At 57.4% G+C, this 24,129-nt stretch overlaps 2 protein-coding genes across 5 annotated transcripts in view; one reads left to right on the top strand and one right to left on the bottom strand.

The window, feature by feature from the left end:
* DUSP16 (dual specificity phosphatase 16) overlaps positions 1–1,989 on the top strand; it is a 34,263-nt gene extending 32,274 nt beyond the window's left edge. For all 4 annotated transcript variants that reach the window (XM_029075454.2, XM_029075451.1, XM_029075453.1 and 1 more), the window contains exon 7: positions 823–1,989. In XM_029075454.2, the coding sequence (XP_028931287.1) occupies positions 823–1,957 (1,135 nt within the window). In that variant the 3' untranslated portion in view covers positions 1,958–1,989. The remainder of the gene's footprint in view (positions 1–822) is intronic.
* A 2,547-nt stretch (positions 1,990–4,536) lies between these two features.
* On the bottom strand, positions 4,537–22,848 carry BORCS5 (BLOC-1 related complex subunit 5). The gene is made up of 4 exons (XM_029074406.1): positions 22,756–22,848; positions 19,993–20,136; positions 13,570–13,727; positions 4,537–5,004 (listed from the first exon to the last, which is right to left on the bottom strand). The coding sequence occupies exons 1-4, from the start codon at positions 22,811–22,813 to the stop codon at positions 4,774–4,776; spliced, it is 591 nt and encodes a 196-aa protein (XP_028930239.1). The 5' UTR covers positions 22,814–22,848; the 3' UTR covers positions 4,537–4,773.
* Between the last annotated feature and the right edge of the window lie 1,281 nt (positions 22,849–24,129).

Here is a 24,129-nt window from a genome sequence, read left to right as displayed (position 1 = left end):
GGGATTGGAACCTAAGTCCTCAGACTCCCAGGCCTGCGTTGTTTCCATTAGGCCACACTGCTTCTCGAGAAGTCGAGACGCTGTCCTTAAGGATGGGCTGCGGCAGCCTCCCTCTCTGTCACCTCAAAGCTGAAAGTGCTCAGCGCAGTGCTCGGTAAACCTCACGGATGGATTGAAGGCCGGCTAGTTTCCCGTGGGCAGGGAGGAGGAGGGCACGGCAGAAGGGTCGGTGAGATGAAGGGGAAACGGGGGCCCGAGGACCCCGGGCCTCACGGTGGTCTGGAGCCTCCGGTCACGTGGACCTCCAGGTCCAGGAGGCTGGGTGACCAGGGCGGGGGCCGGAGTAGCTCCCTGCCCCACTCCAGCATATCCGTTACCGGGGATGAGACAAGCCCTCCTAGGGAGCCGTGCCAGGAGCAGCCTACTATATTCCCCACTGCTTTTCTCTGCCCCCATGGGGCCCACCCGGCCCAGCTGCCCCCGAGTCCCCTTGAGGCGGAGCCCGTGAGGCCCGGCTGGGAGCCGAGGAACGGCCGGAGCTCGGCTGCCGGGATATCTTGGAGAACCGTTGGGTGGCGGGAGCTGCCGCCGTTTTCAACTGCTCTCGGTTGGTGGGAGCCGTGCAGTCGAGCATAGGGCCCCGGGGCCTCCCTGCTGGAGACCCTGGCCTCTTCCCCCCGCCTCCTCCCTGGGCAAGGTCCCTGGCATCCATGGCTCCAGCCCTCTGAGAGGCCGAGTGGCGCTTCCTGCCGGGCGGCTAGGCGGCTGGACCCTCCGGGAAGCCCGCTTCGATCCGCCTCACCGTCTCCCCTCTCCCGTCAGGTTCGTCAAGGAGAAGAGGCCGACCATCTCCCCCAACTTCAACTTCCTCGGCCAACTCCTGGACTACGAGAGGAAGATCCAGAGCCAGGCCGGGGCCCTCGGGCCCAGGAGCAAACTGCAGCTCCGGCACCTGGAGCGGGCGAGCGAGGCCGGGTCCCGGGCGGGGACCACCCCCGGCCCCGACCCCACGCCGGCCTCCGAGCCCGGCGGCGGGCCCGCGGCCAGCGGAGAGGACCACGACGCCGACGCTGACGACTCCCTGCTCGAGGGCGTCAACGGGCTGCACGTGGCCTCGGACAGACTGGAAGACAGCAACAAACTCAAGCGCTCGTTCTCCCTCGACATCAAGTCCGTGTCCTGCGTGTCCGGGACGGCCGGCTCCCGGCACGCCTTCCTCTCCTCTTCCTCCTCCTCTTCCTCCTCCTCCTCCTCCTCCTCCTCCTCCTCCGAGGCTGTGGCTTTGTACAAGCCGCCCGGTGCCCTGGAGGGGAGCGGCAAGCTGGGCCAGTTCTCCCCGGTGCGGGAAGTGTCGGAGCAGACGCCCGAGAGCAGCCCGGACAAGGAGGAGGCCGGCCCCTCCGCCCGGCCGCCGGAGAGCCGGGACGTCCGGGGCCCGGCCTCCCCGCGGCCTGCGCCGGCCCCCCTGCACCGGAGCGGCAGCGTGGAAGACAACTACCGTACCGGAGGGCCCCTGGGCTTCCACGGCAGCCGGCAGCCCCCGGCCAAGTCGGCGGCCGGGCGGGGCCTCGAGAGCTGGGACCTCCAGGGCCCCCCGCCCGCCGCCTCCGCCGCCGGCTGGTATTTCGCCCCCGAACCTTCTCGCTTCTGCTCGGCCTCGGCCCTGTACCGAGGCGGCGCGGCCTGCTCGGCCTACAGCTGCGGCCAGCTCTCCGGGGGCGGCGGAGGCGGGGACCCGGCCCTGGCCGTGCGCCGGCGCCCCAAGCCCCGGGACCGTGCCGACTCGCGCCGGAGCTGGCACGAGGAGAGCTCCTTCGAGAAGCAGTTTAAGCGCCGGAGCTGCCAGATGGAATTTGGGGAGAGCATCCTGGCGGACAGCCGGGCGCGGGAGGAACTGGGGGCGGGGGGCGGCCAGGCCAGCTTTTCCGGCAGCATGGAGATCATCGAGGTGTCCTGAGGGGGACCCGCTTTGGCTGGGCGGGGGGGGGTGGGAGGGCGGGCGGCACTCTCCGCCCGCCACCTATCCCCCTCCCGTCTCGGCAGAAAATTCCCTGTAAATCTGAAATCTATATGCGTGGGTGGGTGTGCGCGTGCGCGTATGTGTGTCCGGGTGAGCGTGTGGATCGAGCGGGAGAGTTGGGGGCCGACCCCCAGCGGTTGGAAGTTGGGGGGGCGGGGGCCGGGTCGAGCAGCACTCTTCCCCCCACCACCCGTGTCTCTGTTCCAGCCCTTCGGCTGGGTGGAAGGGCAGACTCCTCCTCCCCGGGTAGGTGGGCGGACAAGCCGCCGGGGAGGGGCTCCTGCCGGATCCCGATCAATGCACCTTACCCCTCGGCGGGGGGCGGAATGGGGCCCCCGGGGCAGGGCGTCCTGGGTGAGCGTGGGGTGAAGAGAGGGTTTCAGGAGCGGACGGCGGTTTGGCGCGGGGCTCGGGGGTGCCCAGTTGGCCCGTTCCGGCCCCGGCCGGGCTCGGCCCCGGCGAGCCGACCGTGCCTGCGTCCCGAGGTCCGAGCCGGCGGCGGGGGGGAGGGGAGGAGGGTAGACGCCAGTCCCGGTGGAGGGTTTGGACTCCGGCCGGTCAGGCAGTTGGCAGGGGGACCCTCACCTCCCAGAGAGGATGCCCTCAAACCGTGGCTTCTCAGCCCGTCCCTGCGGAGCTGGCCACTGGTCCTAGTAGTGACCGTCACCCGCGGCCGCTGGCTACCCAGCCGGGGTCCCTCGGGCCCGCTAAGACGGTGAAACTGTTGAATTCTCGGCCCCCGCACTCCTGTGAAGGGGCAGCGGGGGAGCCCCATCCACCGGCGGCTGCTCTTCGCGGTCATTCCGGGCCGGCGGCCCACGAGGCCGCCGGGGGGCTTGGACCGGTCCGGGTTCTCCAACCGGGGAGGAGGAAGTGGAGATGGGAGCCGGCGGGCGAGTCACTTCCGTGGCCAGTGGCCCGGCTGCAGGGGTCAGGTAGGAGAGCGGGGCCGTCCCCATCGTGGGACCTGCCCCCACCCCCGGCCAACTCCCGGCCCACCGACCGCAGGGAATTCGCTCCGGATGAGAGTGCCCGCCGGGAGAGTGCCCGGGAGGCCGGAGGGCTGAGGTGGAGTGGGGTGCGATGGCGTGGGCTCCGCCTCTAGCCCACTCACCGGGACACGTGCCTGGCGGGAGGCTCGATCCGGGCCCCGGGGAGGGAAATGCTGGAAACTGGCCGGGACCGGTGGGGCCTGCCGGGATGGAGGCCAAGCCCCACCTCGGTCCACGGTTGCCCCGGTCTCAAAAGGTAACTGGAGCCGGCCCGGGACGGAGGAAGGGGGAACGCGGGCTCTCAGAGTGGGCGTCGCTGTAGGGTTACCGTTGCCACAGCAGAAACCAGGGCAAGTTTCCCAGGGGCGACGGGCGCCTTGGGACAAGCTTTAGCTGGAGTCCCGCGCATCCTCGCCCCCTCGACCGAAAGGCTCGTCCGCGGGTCGGCGGCTGGGTCCCGTTGCTGGGGCGGGGTGATGCTCCTGGGATTCCCAGCCCAGGGGGACGGGGCTGGGGCTGGGGTCGAGGCCAGGACTCCACCTTCTGCTAGGGGGGGCGGATCCCTGAACGTGCAGGTGGCGCCTGGGTCCAAAGCGGCCTGGATGTGGGTAGCCGCGGGACTCGCTGGGAAATGGGACGCGGTCCCCGGCACCGGGCTGCAGCGTTGGATGGGCAGACGCTGGCGTTCCCCTCGTCGCTCTCTCTTTCACACATACGAACACTCGCACCATTCCCGTCCACAAAGCTATGGGACAGTGGGAGAGACCCACCTGTCCACCCTCCCGTTGGCCTTTTCAGGAAAGAGGAAGAGGGATGTTTGGTATGAAGATGTTTGCTTGGTGGAAGACCAGCTCTTTCGCGGTTCAGAATTGCGTTTCTCATTTCGATGTGTCGTGAGCATCACATGTACGTTAATATGTTGAAATAAAATCCGAACTGGTACTGTTTCTAGAGAAGCGCTGCGTGTGGTTGGAATCGGAGGGGCCCCGGGCCCGGTGGACACACCGATCTTCCCTTCCGCCCATCCGCTCCCTGACTCGGGTACGGACGGGGTGGGGTGGGGTGCTGGCTGCCGCTCTCCCGTTCTGACCCGTAATGGCTAAGTGGGTTTTGCTCAGACTGGCCCCCCGCCCCTTTTTTCGATCTTTCATCTGAGGACTCCTGCCTCTGGGCAGGAGAGGTGGGGAGAGTCAGTCGGGTTCTTTGGCCCCAACTGTTCTTTTAGGATATGGGCAGGAAGACGACTGTAGAAATTCCGCAGAGGGGCACAGCGGGTGGTGCCGGAAGAGGCCGAAGACCCGTCGTGCGCCGGGGGAGGGTGGGGATGTGCCCGGCTCCCTGACCCGGACTTGGAAACCACCCCCCGCCCACCGGGGCCCACGGGGACAGTCGGGGGTGGGCGGCGGCCCCCGAGGCCGGCGGCGCTTGGGGCGGGGGACGGCCCCGGGGTGGGGGGCGGGGGACGAGAAGCCGTGATGGGGGACGCCCCGCCGAAGCTCGGAGGTCGGCAAACCACACGGACGCTGGGGTGAAAGTTCCGTTCATTCGACAGCTTCTTATAAACTCTCTCATCCGAGTGAGGGTGAGGGCCGGGGCCTCCCCGGTCCCCCTTCCCGGTCCCCGTCCCCCTCCCATTTCACCGGCCGCCTCCGCACTTCCCAGTCTCTGATTCCCGGTGCGCGGCTGCCCCCGGGCTCGGGTTCGGCCGGCCAGGGCCTCGCTGAATCCCCTCTCCCCTCCCCTCGGCCGACCGGGCGGCGGCTAGGACTGGAGCTTGCGGTCGGGGTGAGTGCTGAAGGGCTCCAGCCTCTCGCTCTGGGGCAGCAGGCAGTTGAGCCTGTCCACGAGGGGCCCGGTCTGGTCGATGCCCATCTGAATGCGGCGGAGGGTGGCGGACATCTCGTTCACCTTCTGGATCTGCTCGGCGTACTTGGCGTAGCGTTTCTGGCGCTCCTGCATGAAGCCGAACAGCGTCTCCACCGAGAGGTCCATCTGGGGAAGAGGAAGCCGGCGGGCAATCAGTCAACCGTATTTATTGGGCGCCTACTGGGTGCGGGCCGCGATAAAAAGCACTTTGGAGAGTTTGACGGTACAATAGACACGTCCCCTCCCCACAGCGAGCTTACGGTCCAGAGGAGGAGACGGACATTAATATGAATAAATTAGGTACACGTACACGAGGGCTGGGGGACGCGGAAGAGAGTGAGAAAAGAGGAAATGAGGGCTCGGTCCGGGCAGGCTGCTTGGAGACGTGACTTCACTAAGGCTTTGAGGATGGGGAGAGTAATCGTCTGTCGGATACGAAGAGGTAGGGCGTTCCAGGTCAGAGGCAGAACGTGGACGAGGGGTCGGAGGTGAGACGGAGGAGATGGAGGTACGGTGAGGAGGTTGGCATTGAAGGAGCAAGGTGTGTGGGCTGGGTTGGGGTAGGAAAGCGGTGAGGTGAGGTTGGGTGTAAGGTGACTGAATGTTTTAAAGCCAACGCTGAGGAGTTTCTGTTTGATGTGGAGGTGGGTGAGCAATCACTGGGGGTTTTTGAGGATTGGGGAAAAATGGACCGAACGTTTTTGTAGAAAAATGATCCGGGCAGCAGTGTGAAGTATGGACTCGAGAGGAGAGACGGGAAGCGGGAGGTCAGGAAGAAGGCCGATAAGTCATCAAGGAGGGAGAGGATAAACGCTTGGATTATCAGTCAAGGTGGGCCCCGACAGAGGATGGAAACGGGACTGGCGGCAAAACCCCCGGGGACTGTATTAGGGCCAGGTGCGGCCTCTTCTGTTTAATGGGCTCGATCCCCCGGACTCCTCCGTTTCCTGCCACTCTTCTCCGGCTGCCGCTCTTTTCTCCTCAGCGTCCCACGCTCTCCCGTCTCCAAACCATCGTTCAGCTTTCCTCTTCCCTCCTCTCCAGCTCGGCTTCAACGAACCGCACCTTAAACCGCCCCACCCTTCAAAACCTCCCAAAAAGCCTCCTCCTCCAAGTGGCCTTCCCAGCACGGTTCCCCATGTGCGCCAGACACCCCGTTACAATCATGCCGTCCCATCGTGAATCGATCTATTTGTTTTTCATCTACTTGTGTATTCACTGGGTCTAACGTTCCTCCTCTTACTCCTAATTAGGCTAGAGGAATTGGTTTGTGTCTGTTTACCCCGAAAGACTGAGCAAAAGGTAGGAAATAATAGTAATAATAATGTTGGTATTTGTTAAGCGCTTACCATGTGCAGAGCACTGTTCTAAGCGCTGGGGTAGATACAGGGTCATCGGGTTGTCCCAAGTGAGGCTCACAGTTAATCCCCATTTTACAGATGAGGTAACTGAGGCACAGAGAAGTGAAGCGGAGCTTTTACTTCTTCCGAACGTTCCCCGAGTCCTTAGAGGGTTGCTCCTGGCTTCGACGGTTCAGCGTTAGGGAAGGTTTAGGGGAAAGAGCTCAGGCCTGGGAGTCGGCAGACCTGGGTTCTCAACCAGGCTCTGCTACTTGCCTACGGGGTGACCTGGGGCGGTTCACTTTAACTTCACCGCGCCTCAGTTTCTTCATCTCTAAAATGGGGATTACACACCTTTTCTCCTCCTCCCTTCCCCTTAGACTGCATGGGATGGGGATTGCTGTCCGATCTGATTATATCTACCACAGAGCTTACTGCAGTGCTTGGCCCACAGGGCCTGCCCAGGATGGAAGGGAATTCGATCCAGCGCCTAGAAACTCTCCCCTAGGAGCCCGACGGAATCCCTGGAACCAACGGCAAGGCTCGTTAGATGGCCCCACTCCATCGTAATCACCACCTTCTCCCTCCACGTTTCCTTCCACAGAGATGGCTTCGCCGGAACGACCCTGCCCGACCCCTCTCCCGTTTTAGCTAAATCCTCCAAACCCGTCGTCCTTGATACCTGTCCCGGAAGCGCATGGGGATAATTTACCCTTGCGTGCACGTACACCCACGGACCCTTGTGCGCACCCATGTGCACGTAGGCTGGCACGCACCCTCGTGCACCCGGCCCCGGGCAGTCAGGAGACCCGGAGATTAGGCCCGGTACACGCCCACGGGCCTGCCTGCCTCGGAGATGACGGCTCTCGGATTTCTGCCCACGCCGGGCTTGGATTGGTCCGGTTTCTTCCCCGCAGACTCGACCGGGGCCGGGCCGGCCGCCCCCACCCCGGGCCCGCCTGAGGCGGGGTCTCCTGGCCTGGGTTGAGGCTAACGAATGTTGCCGCTCGTCTCTCGGCAGGCCCGCTCTGGGCCCATGCCGCTAAGCCCACATGAAAATGGCAAAGAACAGACACCAGTAAATGTGGGCTTTGTCCAAGCTTCGGCCTCGCCCCGCCACATGCATACTGACACCCACACCCTCACGCACAAGCCGCCGCCCCCCCTCAAAAAACACAGACGCGCTCATTCTCGGGGGGAGGCCCGGGGGGTGGGGAGCAGGGGCTGCGCGGAGCAGGAATCCGCCTTCCCTCTCCCCTCGGTTGTCCCATTTTGACACGGCGTGGGCCGAGGCCAAATCTCAGCCGGGTGGTCGACGTCCGACCGGGGCTAGCCCCACGCATCCTGGCCCGCAGCTCTGTGGCTTGGAGGATGAGGTTTAGTGCAGAAATCAACATTTGGGTGAGGTGTTAGTCTGAAACTCAAGGGGCTTGGGCAACAACCGTATGACGTTCCCGTCGAGGTTTTGCTTTTTTCGCTGCTTCGTTAACTTTGTTTTCGCCTACCCAGGAATCCAACCGAGAGAGAGAATGTGTGTGCGCGCCCATCTGTGCCCACGTGTCCGGATGTGATTTTGAGAGGCGTTGGCCGGACCGGTGTGTGTTTCTACATCAGCACGAGTCTGCCCGTGTCTGACTGTCCAGCAAGCGAGTGTGGGTTCCTAGATCGGTGTGCGTCCGTCTTTCCCTTTAAGTCCCAAGTTGGACCGGCTCGGGGCAGCTCTCCCTCGTCCCTCCGGCCAATGCCACGCCCCCCCCCCCGCCCCCCAACCTCTATCTCAGAGCTCAGGCGCGGGCACCAGCGGGCCTGGCCCCAGCCCCCCGACTGCCCACCCACTTCTCGTGGCTGACGGGAAGTGCCGGGGGAGGGATGGAGGGAGGGAGAGCGGTGGGGAGGTGCAGTCACTGACCCTAAAGGTCAGCTCGTTTTCTCCCACTCTTTTCTGCTTTGCCCTCGCACTAGAGTTTACACCCTTTATTCAACCCGCTCTCAGCCCTACGGCACTTATATGCATATCGTAATTTACTCATATTAATGCCGGTCTCCCCTTCTGGACGGTAAGCTCCTTGTGGGCAGGGAATGTGTCTACCTCCTCTGTTATACTGTACTCTCCCAAGCGCTCAGTACAGTGATCTGCGCACAGAAAGCACTCAATAAATGATTGATTTCTCATCATCCAAACAGGACAAAGCCCTTGGCTGAGCTGGGAATCGTCCGTTTCCACCCAGGGGGTTGGCCCCTGGCCTGCTTGGTTTGCCTGGCTGGATAGACAGGTGGGCAGACAGACGGTGAGGCCAATCCTGGACCCCCGGTTTCATCTCGGCCCACGTCGTCGAGTGCCCCACCGGCTCTGACCAAAATCAGGAGCACCAAAGGGATAAAGGTAAAGCATCCTGCAACGAGATTACAACTTCTCAAACTTCCAGCTACTCCTAAAGTCCACTAGGGATCAAGCTGATCAACTGGAAATCCCAGGTTCAGCCTTCGGATAGCTGTTCGCCACCTCGACCGAACTCTGTGGGTAAATAATCAATTCATGGTGTTTAGTAAGCATTTACTGTGTGCAGAGCGCTGTTCTAAGCACTCGGGAAAGTACAACAGAATTGGTAGAGGTGATTCTTGCCCACAGGAAACTTAGGATCCACAAGGGCGGGACAGGGACTGTGTCCAACCTGACTTGTATCTGCCCCAGTGCTTAGAACAGTGTTTGACACATGGTAGGCGCTTAACAAATACCATAAAAAAGGGTATCTTCAAGGAGTCACCTGACATTTCAGTGGCCAGTCTTTTTCCCTTTCCTCACAAGCCCAGGGGGCCTGGTCCTTGCTCTGGTCAGTGCTGCTGTGGCAGGGGAAAGAGTGAACACTTCTTGTTTTTCTTTTTTTTTGATGGCATTTGTCAAAGGTGCTTACTATGTGCCAGGCACTGACTTGAGCACTGGGGTAGATACAAGCTAATCAGGTTGAACGCAGTCCATGTCCCACATGGGGCGCATATTCCTAATCTCCATTTTACCAATGAGGTCAATGAGGCCCAGAAAAGTGAAGTGACATGCCCATAGTCACACAGCAGACGAGTGGCGGATCCAGGATTAGAACCCAGTTCCTTCTGACTCCAAGGCCCGGGCTCTATCCACTAAGCTGCAATGGAGGGCTAATTGTTCCCCATTAAAGTCCTGTACTAGTCAGACAACTCAGTAGGTCTTGTTCGCACCGGCTGGGAGTTTCCAGCGCATAGTACAGTGCCTGGCACATAGTAAGTGCTTAATAAATACCATTATTATTATTATTATCATCCTACTTAGGCAAGAACCCCTTAAAGAACCGCCCCCGGCAGAGAGAGGCTTGAGTGCCCCCTCTAAGAACAGTACCGTATACACATCCAAGATGCTGCGATCGTTTCCAGACCGCGCCATTGCTGATTCGGCCATAGGTGGTGACTGGGCCCTTATTATTATTATTATTGTTATTATTACTAATAATGGTACAGGTTAAGCACCTACTATGTGCCAAGCACTGTTCTAAGCACTCAGGTAGATACAAGGTAATCAAGTGGACAAAGTACCTGTCCCACAAGGGGCTCCAACTTATTCCCCACTTTACAGATGAGGTCACTGAGGGACAGAGAAGTGAAGCGACTTGCCCAAGGTCACACAGCTGACATGCGGCAGAGCCGGGTTCAGAACCCAGATCTTCTGACTCCCAGGCCTGTGCTCTTTCCACTAAGCCACGCTGTTTCTCGGGGCCTTTGGATCAGCCCACCTTGACCTCCAAGGGGATATGAGTTTCGTCGTTGGCTAGGCCATTTCTGGGTTTTGACCCAACACCCGACTTCTTTTTCCGTCGGCTACCGATCCCCCGAGCTTCCGAACCAGAAAATCCAGAACCACTAAGTTCCGGGCCAGTCGGCCTCTTTGATCCTCGCTCTCGGAGGCGGGGGAAGAGAGACATTCAAACAGTTAACAGGAAAAGCCACAGGCTCGCTAGACAAACCGCTCTCTTCAGTCCGTGTTTTATGGGAGCTGTGAAGTAATCCTTTGCTTTGAAGGAAAGGGGTGGGGGGCAGAATCAATTATTTGCCTAAAGGCGTCTGTTTTCCATGACTCTGGGATGAAGTCACCCTTTGTAGATGACATCTGGTTAACGTGAAAACACGCGCGGCAAGGATCAGGGCTGGGCTCATCCCTTTCCAAACCAGTCCGAAGGGTGGGGAGACAGAGGGCTGGAGCGAGCCGGGTGGGGAATCTCCTAGACACACGACGACGCTCCCCCAACAATCCCTTGCCGGCTCGCCGGCTCTCTGGGACGGCAGAGTTGAGGTCCCTGGAGTCTATTGCTGCTCTCCTACTTTTAGTCCGCACACTGCGCTCCTCTAATGCCAACCTACTCACCGTACCTCCGTCTTGTCTATCTTGCCGCTGACCTCTTGCCCGCGTCCTGCCTCTGGCCTGGAACGCCCTCCCTCTTTATATCCGACGGACGACGACTCTCTCCCCCTTCAAAACCTTCCTGAAGGCCCATCTCCTCCAAGAGGCCTTCCCTGACTAGGCCCTCATTTCCTCTGCTCCCACTCCCTTCTACGCTCGCCCTTCCAATTGGATTTGCACCCCCTATTCACCCTTCCCTGAGCCCTACAGCACTTATGTACATAGGTGTAATTTATTTATAATAACGTCTGTCTCCTCCTCTAGACTGTGTGCTCGTTGTGGACAGGGAACGTGTCCACCAGCCTCGTTATATTGTTAAATTGTACTCTCCCCATCACTGAGTACAGTGTCCTACAGTAGGTGCTCAAAAGAGAAGCAGCGTGGCCTAGCGGATAGAGCGTGGGTCTGAGAGTCAGAAGGACCCGGGTTCAAATCCGGGGCCCGCCACCTGTCTGCCGAGTGGCCTCGGGCAAGTCGCTCCGCTTCTCCGGGGCTCAGTTACTTCTTCTGTAAAATGGGGATAAAGACTGTGAGCCCCACGCGGGACAGGGACTCCGTCCCACCCGATTTGCTCGTATCCACCCCAGTGCTTAGTACAGTGTTTGGCACAGAGTAAGCACTTAACAAATATCATAATTATTATTACTGTGATTCTGCTTCTTCCTTGTGAGGTTTGAAGCTCCGTTCTAAGCATTAGGGTAGATACAAGTTAATCAGTCCTTGTCCCACATGGGCTCCCAGTCTTAATCCCCATTTTACAGATGAGATAATAGAGAAAAAGGAGAGGTGTTTGGGATCACGGGCAGCGTAAGCAGCTGCGGGTCCTTAAATTTTCATGCAGTCGTATTTGAGCGCTTACTCTGTGCAGAGCACTGAAATAAGCGCCTGGGAAAGCATAATACAACAATAAACAGTACACTCCCTGCCCACACGAGCTCACAGTCTAGAATCGGGGAGATAGAAATCAGTAGGAATATATAAAATTACAGATATGTACATAAGTGCTTTGGGGATGGGAGTGGGGAAGAGCAAAGGGATAAATACAATTACAGATATGCACCTAAGTGCTCCTTCCCGAGTCAGAGCAGGGGGGAGGGATGGTAGCCTCCAGAAGACAGGAGGCACCGTTAATGGCCAAGGGGGTCTTTAAGACCTCGAAAGTCACCCCACCCTCAGCTCCGCGGCCCTTATGTACTTACCCATAACTTATTTTAATATTTATTTCCCGCTCTAGGCCGCAAGCTCCTTGTAGGCAGGGGAGGTGTCTACTAACTATACTGCTTGGTCCCACTAACTGCAGACAGAAAACGCGCAACAAATACCACTGATCGATCGATTAAAAACTCGGAAACCTCAAGACCCCTGATCCCCAGGACTCACCGACTCGGCGAGACAGGTGTGCGTACAACTTCGTCGTCTACCTTTTTCCATACAGCGACAGCTACGGCCGAGTTTCCTTTCGATCAGGATTCGGGGGGGTTACGGACGCTATCATTTAGGAGGCTTCAGCTGCTCCGTATGTTGAGCTTTCATTAATCCGTATTCCCTTTGGTAATTCATTTCCTCCCACCTTTCATCACATATAACATCAGGTTACTTCCTTGAACCTCTATAATTGGGTTGCCAGGAAACGTCTGGAATAATATCAGTCAGTGGCTCTTTGATCCAAACTACATCCTCTGCTTTGTTCATCTGGAAATGATGAATTTCAACACTCGTTTTGGAAGCGCGCGTAGCCGACTCTACATTCTCAGAGTCCCCTTTGGCGGCACTGGCCCGTGGACAGGAAACAGAGCAACGAAATCCTCCACGGACAAACCTCAAGCGACTCGACTTCCTAGGCCCTCCGAGGGAGGTTTCATAGAGGCTCTGTTGCCGAAGTCAGGGCTCCCGGGTTTGCCTTTTACGGGAGGGCAGAATCCTGGGTGTCATCTTAAGCCCCTCTGGACTGTAAGCTCGTTGTGGGCAGGGACCATGTCTATTGATTGTTGTACTCTCCCAAGCGCTGAGCTCTGCACATAGTAAGTGCTCAATAAATATGACTGAATTCATGAATGGGCCCAGACAACGTCCCCAGGGATGGGGAGCTACGAGGGGGAGACGGCCCCCCGAAAACAGCCTCTTTCTCCCCTCCCTCTGCTTGGGCTACAGGTGGTCCCTGCTTCCGCTCACCCCCGACCCCACGGGGCCAGCCCTCAGTCACACACCTCCTTGCCCCGTGCTGTTGACTGCGTAAGGTGGCCAGAGCCCCCGTGGGACCGAATCCAGGGCCCTGAGGGGGCCTGCTAATTTCATTCATTCATTCAATCGTATTGATTGAGCGCTTCCTCTGCGCCAAGTGCTGTACTAAGCGCTTGGGAGAGTACAATATACAATAAACAGAAAAATTCCCTGCCCGCAACGAGCTTACAGTCTAGAGGGGGAGACAGAGCCCTCAACTGTTACCTCCTGCCTTGGCCGAAACGGGGAAGGTCCCAGGGCCGCCCAAATCACTTCTGCGACTCGGGGAGGTCACGGCTCAGACGAGACGGGACCGTCTCCAGACCCGGCCAGAGCGGCATACCTGGGAGCCGCTTTGACCGTGCACTATTCATTCATTCAATAGTATTTATTGAGCACTTACTATGTGCAGAGCACTGTACTAAGCGCTTGGAATGTACAATTCGGCAACAGATAGAGACAATCCCTGCCCAGTGACGGGCTCACAGTCTAAACGAAGCAACGTGGCCTAGCGGATAGAGCACAAAATAACACAGTTGCTGGGCGTGTCCCCTGCCCACGGAGAGCTTACCACCTTTACGGCTCCAATACGCTCCGAAGCCTCACCTCGCGCCCCTGCTACGCCCCCCCCTCCCTCCGGGTCCACCCCACCCGGCCCTCGGCCCCTCTCCCTTAGGGAGGGGAAGCAGCCGCGACGGTTTCTACCTCTTTGATTCTTTTAACCAGGGCGTTCTGGTCGAAGGCCACTGCTTCGGCACACTGATGCAGGTGGTCCTGGTAGCGGAGGCAGAGTTGCAGCACCTGCTGAGAATCCAGCTTCTCCAGTTTGGCGTTGGTGGGGGACGTCTGGCCGCTCAGAAGCCCTAGGAAGAAAAAGAAGAAGAAGGAGGGGAAGTGATCAGGTGCCATTCACTCATTCGATCGTATTTACTGAGCGCTGACCGTGTGCCGAGCGCCGGACTGAGCGCCTGGTAGAGTACAACAGAACAATAAACGGACACATTCTCTGCCCACAGTGAGCTTACAGTCTAGACGGGGAGACAGACATTAGTATAAATAAATAAATGACAGATATGGACATAAGCGCCGAGGTGCCGGGAGGGGGGATGAAGAAAGGGAGCAAGTCGGGGCGATGCAGAAGGGAGTGGGGAAAAAAGGAGGGCTTAGTCAGGGAAGGCCTCTTTGAGGAGATGTGACCTCAATAAGGCTTGGAAGCAGGGGGAGAGTCACTGTCTGCCATTGCCGGGAGGTTGAGGTCTGCCCGAGAGAAAAACCTCACTCGGTTTACTCGGGTTTCTGGTATCTCACCGAGTTTCTCTGTTCACTTGCATCCAAGCCCAGAATCGATCAATCGTATTTATTGAGCGCTGTGTGCAGAACATGATATTATGCGTTTGGGAGAGTACAATAAAACAGAGATGGTGGACACAGTCTCTGTTCGCAAAGAGCTTGCAGTCTAGAAGGGGAGGCAGAAATTAATATAAATAGATTACGTCTAGGTACGTAAGTGCCGTGGGGCTGAGGGGAGGGTAAATAAAGGGAACGTAGAGACTTTTGAGGAGCCAGGGCTGGGGGTGCCTGCTGAACTGAACCCACCAAAGAAGGAAACAGGGCACTGTCGAACAAACACTAACATCTTTTGGCCTAGCTCTTCTTGACAATCAAGGAGTGTGTGGCATTGAAGACGAACGGTTTTCTACCTGAGGTTTTTGTTTTATTTTTTATGGTATCTGTAAAGCACTTATCATGTGCCAGGCACTGTATTACACACTTCGGGAAGACACAAGATAACCAGGTTGGACACAGACTCTGTCCCACAAGGGCTCAATCTTAATCCCCATTTTAGAGATGAGGTAACTGGGGCACAGAGAAGTTAATGACTTGCCCAAGGTGACAGAGCAGACAAGTGGTGGAGCGGGGATAAGAACCCACCTTCTCTGACTCCCAGGCCCGCCCTTTTTTTCTACGGTATTATCTCTCGTATTTATTGAGTGCTTACTGTGTGCGGAGCATTGTACTAAGCGCCTTACAGTACATTCCGTCTGACTCGGTTTCCTACTTGACTTTCAGAATAGCATCTGCTGAAATGGCTCGGGTTTCCCGTCCCTCCCTGCCTTTTCTCCTGGAAACAAACTCAAGACGCCCGTTTGGGTTGCGCCACGACCAGCCCTCTCCAACCTTCGGGATGACCGCGTTTGATGGTAGGTGACGGGGGCAACCCCTCCCCGCCCTGCCGCCGCTCCCCTGTACTAATAATAACGGTGGTATGTTTTCAGCGCTCACAGTCTGTCAAGCAATGTACTACGGTGCTGGGGTAGATACGAGCTAATCGGGTCCCACACGGGGCTCACAGTCGAAGTAGGAGCGGGAACTACTGAATCCCCATTTTGCAGAAGAGGGAACGGAGGCCCAGAGAAGTGAAGTGACTCGGCCAAGGTCACCCAGGGGGCAAGTGGTGGAGCTGGGATTAGACCGGACCCGGGCTCTATCCACTAGGCCGTGCCATTTCTCTGTACTCCTGACCTCCGGGGCCCTCCGCCGGGGAGGGGGGCTTCCTCGTCTCCGCACCACCGGGACTCCCAGCAGCTCCCCCTCCAACCCAGGAAGGACCCAGAGGCCATCTCAATTTTGAGCCCGTCGGGAAGGTCACCGCTGTGCCTGTGGCTCTGGCTGCTGTAACGTTGGTGAGGACGAACCCAGCCCTCGCTGTGCTGCCGGTCTCGTGACCTGTGAGAGCCGGGCCAAGTGTGGAGCCTTGCTTTCCCTCCCCGCAAGCCTAAAGGGTGTGGGGGCTCTCCGGGGGAGGGGCTTAGATCCTCGGAGGAGCAGTGAGATGGTCCCAGAGGAACTCCCGGCCCTAGTAATAATAATAATTAGTATCTCTGGTATTTGTTAAGCACTTACTATATGCCAAGCACTGTTCTAAGCGCTGGGATAGACAGAAGGTAATCAGGTTGTCCCACCCGGGACTCACAGTCTTCATCCCCATTTTACAGATGAGGTAACTGAGGTACAGAGGAAGTGAAGTGACTTGACCAAGGTCACACAGCAGACAGAGTGGCGGAGGCGGGATTAGAACACGCGTCTTCTGACTCCCAAGCCCGGGCTCTTGCCACTAAGATGCTTCCCTAGGGCGACAAGGAGTCCGGAAGCAGCCTACCCGCGGGGTCTCCTCGAGACCAGGGTTCTCCCCAAGCTGCCTCAGTCTTTCTCCAAGGAGCTATGGGTCAGATGGGGTCCAGGTGGAAACTGGCCAAGCCACAGAAGTTCACCTCCCTGGCAACAACCCAGATCTCATGCATTTACACCCGGGACTGCCCCAGACCAACCCAGAAGGGGGACGTCTATCCTTTTCTTAAAGACCCTTCAGAATCCCTTTCCCATGTCCGACGACCCATCGGTCCGCAAGTCCTCCCCCGCATCTGCCCTGAGTCTCTCCTGCTGTCGTGGCCAGAAAAGGGCATCCGTCGGGATCCCGAGGGCAAGAGGAGGAAGATGCTGGACAGATCTAGAGGCAGAGAAGCTCCCCCGCATCTCTCTCCCTCTTGATTCCGAGCGAAAACCGTCCCGACGGAGGACGATTCGTTATTAACGGGGGGTAGAGTGCAAGGCCACGACGGACTCGTGACCGAAACGAGCCAGGGAACCGGTTGGCTCGGGAAGATCAGGTGTCTCTCCAGCCTGTCTCATGATGCAAGTCTTATTTCTCTAATTTCAAAATCGAGTTCCTCTGGGTGAGGCTGGAAGAAGATTTTCAACCAGCCGACGGGTGCTTTATGCTCTCGTGACATCTAGTGGCAGAAACTCCAGCAAAGAGCGGGACCATAAAGCGGCCGCGGCCGGCCGGTAGGATCCTAGACGAGGAGGCCATCTTGAGGGAAAAAACGGCCAGAAATTGCCAGAGGAAGGAAATCCCTCTCGGTCTATTGGCACTAGGGCTTAACTTTTTCTTTTTTATGGCTTCTGTTAAATGCTTACTATACGGCACACACCTTAGCGCTGGCCAAGATTCATTCGATCATATTTATTAAGCGCTTACTGTGTGCAGAGCACTGTACTAAGTGCTCGGGCAAGTACGATACAGCAATAAAGAGTGAAAGTGCCTGCCCACGATCAGCTCACGGTCTAGGGATAAAAGCAAGTCAGGTTGGACGCGGGTCCCACGTGGGGCTCACAGAGTTAATCCCCACTTTAGAGATGAGGCAGCTGAGGCGCAGAGAAGTGAAGTGATTTCTCTGTTAATTACGGGACTGAAGAAGATCTCCCAGCACTTGGAAAATAACTGCAGCTTGGAAACACCGTCAGTTAAAAAAAAAAAAAAGAAGGGCAACAATCCATGAGCCATGTCAGGCGGTCTGAAAGATTGGGATTTTCCAGATTAGCAAAAAATCTAGCAATCGACTAGAATGATGGAAGAATTGAGACTCTCGCCCTTTCTTGGGATTTCTGTGACTTTTCCATATCCTCCCCTCAAACCCTCCTCCCTTTACCTCCCACAATATCTGCCCACTGCCCGAGTGATTTGCTTGACGGTCTTACCCACCCTTACCTCATCCGGCAGGCCCCAGACAGTCATTCGTATTTCCTGAGCGCTCACTGGGTGCAGAGCACTGTACTAAGCGCTAGGGAGAGGACGATATAACAGCACACTCCCTGCCCACAACAAGTTTACAGCCTTAGAGGGGGAGACAGACATTAATACAATTAAATTACGGATATGCACGTAAGTGCTGTGGGTTCTCTTCCCCATCAGGAGCAGTAGGGAAGCAGCGAAGCCCAGTGACCTGGGACTCGGAGGACCTGGGTTGTCTAGCCCCGGCTCTGCCACTTGCCTGCTGTGCAACCTTGGGCAAGTCACTACCAGCAGGAGAAGTCCCCGCAGACTGAACAAGGCCCGAGAAAAGCAGTAATGGAATTTATTGAGCACCCACCAGGCTCTACCAACTGCCTGCTGCGTGACCTTGGGCAAGTCATTTATCTTTCCTGGGGTTCGGTTTCCTCACCTGTAAAATGGGGATTTAATACCCGTTCCCTCTCCTACTTAGAGTGTGAGCCCCATGTGGGACGGGGACTGTATCCGACCTGATCAACCTGTATCTACCCCAGCGCTCAGAACAATGCTTCACACATCGTAAGTGCTTAACAGATACCGTGATTATTATTGTACTACTACTTTGTAACGTATTATTATACAATGTATTCACTAATATAACATAGAACAAATGCTAATGTTAATATAATAATTATATTATTATAAATTATTATAAATGAAAATGTTATTTTAACTATATTTATTATTCGCATTATTATGATTTTATTACGGCCCTGGTCCTTACAGCCAGTCCGAGACGGGCAGAGCCTAGACCAAATTCACTCGACTGTATTTATTGAGCGTTACCGTGTGCAGACCACTGCACTGAGCACTTGGGAGAGTACCACGTGACAATCAACAGACACATTCCCTGGGGAAGCAGCGTGGCTCAGTGGAAAGAGCACGGGCCTTGGAGTCAGGGCTCATGAGTTCGAATCCCAGCTCTGCCACTTGTCGGCTGTGTGACTGTGGGCAAGTCACTTAACTTCTCTGTGCCTCAGTTCCCTCATCTGTAAAATGGGGATTAAGACTGTGAGCCCCACGTGGGACAATCTGATTCCCCTATGTCTACCCCAGCGCTTAGAACAGTGCTCGGCACATAGTAAGCGCTTAACAAATACCAACATTATTATTATTCCCTGCCCTCAGTGAGCTTCAAACAAGTCATTTATTCATATTAACGTCCGTCTCCCCCTTTAGACTGTAGGCTTACTGGGAGCAGGGAATGTGTCTGCTTATTATTACAGTGTACTCTCCCAAGCGCTTCGTACAGTAAGCGCTCAATAAATACAACTGGATAAACGAATTAATGAATCAGCTCGCCGCCTCCTTTAAAGCAGACAGTCTGGGCCGATTTACCTTCCTTCCCTGGCGGCGCTTATTGGCCGTGCGGCCGAGGGGCGAGCAAAGGGCTCGTAGGTGGGGTTTTGGCCCCGGCCCCCGTGACACCTTTGTGGACGAGCTGCCGGGTGGGTCCTCGGCTGGCTCAAAGACCACGCCTCGAGGCCACCTAAGCGCCGGGGTAGAGACTAGTGATTCCGGTTGGACGCGGTCCTCGTCCCGCACGGGGCTCACGGTCTAAGCAGGAAGGAGAACGGGTGAACTGAGGCACAGAGAATAATCATCATAATAATAATAATGTTGGTATTTGTTAAGCGCTTACTATGTGCCGAGCACTGTTCTAAGCGCTGGGGTAGACACAGGGGAATCAGGATGTCCCACGTGGGGCTCACACTCTTAATCCCCATTTTACAGATGAGGTGACTGAGGCACAGAGAAGTTAAGTGACTTGCCCACAGTCACACAGCTGACAAGTGCCAGAGCTGGGATTCGAACTCATGACCTCTGACTCCAAAGCCCGGGCTCTTTCCACTGAGCCATGCTGCTCCTCAATATATGCTCCTCATCATAGTAATGAAGGTACTTGTTAAGCACTTACTCTACGCCCAACACCGTTCTAAGCACCGGGGGGGATACAAGGTCATCAGGTTGTCCCATGTGCGGCTCACAGTTTTAATCCCCATTTGACAGATGAGGGAACTGAGGCCCAGTGAAGTGAAGTGACCTGCCCAAAGTCACACCGCCGGCAAGTGGCGGAGCCGGGATTCGAACCTCTGACCTCTGACTCCCAAGCCCGGAGTCCCTCCACTGAGCCACGTCGGTACTTGTTAAGCACTTACTCTGTGCCAAACACTGACCTGAGTGCTGGGGTAGGTCCAAGTTAATCAGGTTGGACACAGTCCCCGCTCCACGTGGGGCTCACACTCTTAATCCCCATTCTACAGATGAGGTAACTGAGGCCCAGACAAGTGAAGTGACCTGACGAAGGTCGCAAAGGAGACACGTGGCGGAGCCGGGATTAGACTCCCAGGCGCGGGCTCTAGCCACAAAGCCATGATGTTCGGCGACCGGCCCGAGGTCAAGCAGCAAACGTCGGGCGGGGCCGGGATTAGAACCCAGGTCCTCCCACTCCCCGGCTCTTTCCAACGGGCCACCACGCTTCTCTTCCGGTCCCTCAGAGCTCTACGATCCTTTACCTTTCAAAAGGGGCTGAAACGTTGGAATCTCCTGCAGTTTGATGACGTCGGGGTCGTTGCTGACGTTCCGCGAAGACTGCGTCCCCTGGGCCACCACGACGATGTCGTCCATTTTTGCTCTCTGCTTGGCCGGAGAAGGGGAAACTGGAAAAGGCCGTAGCGAGTTAGTCCCTTCGGCCTGGCATTTCAGCTTGTTGGTAGAGTAGGATTATAAGGCCTCGTATCTCCAAGAGTCCTAGGCTAAAAACCCCTTGGGAGGTGAGCACTGATTTTGAAATCCCCTTTCTCAGATGAGGAAACTGAGGCTGACTGGGGGCAGAGAACATGTCTACCAAGTAGAGAAGCAGCGTGGCTCAGTGGAAAGAGCCTGGGCTTCGGAGTCAGAGGTCATGAGTTCGACTCCCGGCTCTGCCACTTGTCAGCTGTGTGACTGGGGGCGAGTCACTTGACTTCTCTGTGCCTCAGCTCCCTCATCTGTAAAATGGGGATTAAGACCGTGAGCCCCACGTGGGACGGGGACTGTGTCCACCGCAGTGCCCGACACCTAGTAAGCGCTTAAATATCACATTTACCATTATGACATTTCCTCTTGGGGTCAAGCAAAGATTGCTCCTTGGCTCTATTGCAGTAATAATAATAATAATAATGTTGGTATTAAGCGCTTACTATGTGCAGAGCACTGTTCTAAGTGCTGCAGGGTCATCAGGTCCCACGTGAGGCTCCCAGTCTTCATCCCCATTTTTCCAGATGAGGTCACTGAGGCCCAGAGAAGTGAAGTGACTCGCCCCCAGTCACCCGGCTGCCAAGTGGCAGACTCGGCATTTGAACCCGTGACCTGTGACTCCCAAGCCCGGGCTCTTTCCACTGAGCTTCTTTTTAGGGTACCCCGGCACTTCTCAGGGGGAACTAGTGCGTGCCCGGGAACAACCCGGCCTCGTTTCGCCCGCCGATCTCCACTGAGCACCGAACCTGCAGCCCCGAGTCCCTCGGGGTGCGCGATTCTAGGCCCTAGGGTGAGGGGGGGTCTCGGCGGGCACCCCCAGGCGACATCGTCCCCGTCACCCCCCGTCTGCTAACGTGGCTCCGGGGCCCTTCGGCTCCATTCCCCGATGGCTCATTAAGGGGCCGCGTAAAGTTTTTGGACGGTCCTTCTTCCGAGAGTCTTTCCATTTCCCCCTCCCAAACGCTGTTAGAGAAGCAGCGTGGCTCGGTGGAAAGAGCCCGGGCTTCGCAGTCAGAGGGCATGGGTTCGAATGCCGGCTCTGCCACCTGTCAGCTGGGTGACTGTGGGCAAGTGACTTCACTTCTACCCCAGCGCTTAGAACAGTGCTCTGCACATAGTAAGCGCTTAACCGATACCAACATGATTCTTCTCTGGGCCTCAGTTTCCTCATCTGTAAAAGGGGGATGAAGACTGCGAGCCTCACGTGGGACCACCTGATGACCCTGGATCTCCCCCAGCGCTTAGAACGGTGCTCTGCACAGAGTAAGCGCTTAACAAATACCAACATTATTGTTGGGGAGAGTGACGGATGCCCCCGACGGAGCAGCAGCGTGGCTCAGTGGAAAGAACCCGGGCTTGGGAGCCAGAGGTCATGGGTTCGAATCCCACCTCTGCCACCTGTCAGTCTGTGGGCAAGTCACTTCACTTTTATGTGCCTCGGTTCCCTCATCTGTCAAATGGGGATGAAGACTGTGAGCCTCACGAGGGACAACCTGATGACCCTGGGTCTCCCCCAGCACTTAGAACAGTGCTCTGCACAGAGTCAGCGCTTAACAAATACCAACGTTACTATTATCACCTCAGAAACTGTGATCTGCTACGAGTTCATATTGAAAGAACGGGACCTCCCAGGAGCACCTATAGAGAAGCAGCAGGGCTCAGTGGAAAGAGCCCGGGCTGGGGAGTCAGAGGTCCTGGGTTCTAATCCCGCCTCCGCCACTTAATAATAATAACGTCGGTATTTGTTAAGCGCTTACTATGTGCAGAGCACTGTTCTAAGCGCTGCGGTAGACACAGGGGAATCAGGTGGTCCCACGTGGGGCTCCCAGTCTTCATCCCCATTTTCCAGATGAGGGAACTGAGGCACCGAGAAGTGAAGTGACTTGCCCAAAGTCACCCAGCTGACGAGTGGCCGAGCTGGGATTCGAACCCCCGACCTCTGACTCCAAAGCCCATGCTCTTGCCACTGAGCCCCGCTGCTTCTACACTCGCCTGCTGGGAGACCCTGGGCAAGCCACTGCACTTCTCCGAGCCTCAGTTCCCTCCTCTGTAAAATGGGAAGCAGCGGGGCTCCGTGGCAAGAGCCCGGGCTGGGGAGTCAGAGGTCGTGGGTTCGAATCCCGGCACTGCCCCTCGTCAGCTGGGGGACCGTGGGGGAGTCACTCCTCTGGGCCTCAGCGACCTCATCTGTCAAATGGGGATGAAGACGGTGAGCCTCACGTGGGCCCACCTGATGACCCTGCATCTCCCCCGGCGCTTAGCACAGTGCTCTGCACCCAGTCCGCGCTTCACAAATACCAACATTATTATCATCGTGGGGGTTAAGACGGTGAGCCCCACGGGGGCCCCGATCACCTTGGATCGGCCCCCAGCCAGCGCTTAACCGATACAGTCATCATCTGCGGGCCGATCAATCAGTGGTATCGATCGAGGACTGACTGGGGGCCGAGCCCCGGGCGAAGCGCTCGGGCTGGGGGGGGAGAGGGGTCAGGGCTCAGGGGTCAGAGGTCAGGGGTCAGGGGTCAGGGGTGGGGACCCACCTGAGGGCCCCGCTTCGGCCGGCCGGCTCTCCGCTTCGGCGCTCGCTTCGTTGCCCATGGCGACGGGGGCCCGGGCGGGGCGGGGCACGAGGACCGGCCGGAAAAGCCGCCGCCGCCCGCCGCGCCTCCCCCTCGCGCATGCGCCACGCCTGCCGGCCGCCTTCCGGGTCGGGCGGGGCCCCGCCCACCGAGCGCCGCCAGCCAATCCCCGCCCTCCGAACCCCGGCCAGACTAAGCCCCGCCCACCGCATCCCGTCCCACCAATCCCTGTCCAGAAATCCCCGCCCACCACGCCCCGTTCCACCAATCCCTGCCCAGATAACCTCGTCCGGCCAGCCCCGCCCACCACACCCCGTCCCACCAATCCCTGTCCAGAAAACCCCTCCCACCACTCCCCGTCCCACCAATCCCTGCCCACCCAGCCTCGTCCGCCAAGCCCCGCCCACCACACCTCATCCCACCAATCCCCGCCCACCAAATCCCGCCCCACCAATCCCTGTCCACCAAACCTCGTCCACCAAGCCCCGCCCACAAAAAGCCCCCCCTCCAGGTTCAGGAGGAGGGGGCGGGGCAGAGGTCTGAGAGGCGGGGAAAGTAATAATAATAATAATGTTGGTATTTGTTGAGCGCTTACTATGTGCAGAGCACTGTCCTAAGCGCTGGGGGAGATACCAGGTCATCAGGTTGTCCCACGTGAGGCTCCCAGTCTTCATCCCCATTTTCCAGATGAGGGAACTGAGGCCCAGAGAAGTGAAGTGACTTGCCCACAGTCACCCAGCTGACAGGTGGCAGAGGCGGGATTCGAACCCACGACCTCTGACCTCAAAGCCCGGGCTCTTTCCACTGAGCCACGCTGCTTAAATCCTGTGTGCCAAGCACTGCTCTAAGCGCTGGTGGAGAGACTGGGTAATCAGGCTGGACATAGTCCCTCATCGCAACCGAGACGTAGGGAAGGAGAATAATAATAATAATGTTGGTATTTGTTAAGCGCTTACTTATGTGCCAAGCAAGTGCTGTGGGGCGGGGAGAAAGGGGAAGAGCAGAGGGAGCCAGTCAGGGTCACGCGGCCCTGGGTTCCAATCCTAGCTCTGCCGCTTGCCAGCTGTGTGACTTCGGGCAGGTCACTTCACTGGGCCTCAATTACCTCATCTGGAAAATGGGGATTAAAACTGTGAGCCCCAGGTGGGACATCCCGATCAGCTTGCCTCCCCCCAGAGCTTAGAACAGTGCTTTACACATAGTAAGCGCTTAACAAATACCACCATCATTATTATTAGTTGCCAAGTGCTTACTTATGTGCCAGGAACCGTACTAAGCGCGGGATTGTTCTCGTCTGTCCGTCTCCCCCGATGAGACTGTAAGCCCGTCAAAGGG

The sequence above is a fragment of the Ornithorhynchus anatinus genome, chromosome 11 (assembly GCF_004115215.2).
Source record: "Ornithorhynchus anatinus isolate Pmale09 chromosome 11, mOrnAna1.pri.v4, whole genome shotgun sequence".
NCBI classification, from domain to species: Eukaryota; Metazoa; Chordata; class Mammalia; order Monotremata; family Ornithorhynchidae; genus Ornithorhynchus; species Ornithorhynchus anatinus.
This window is presented reverse-complemented; position numbering and strand designations above follow the sequence as displayed.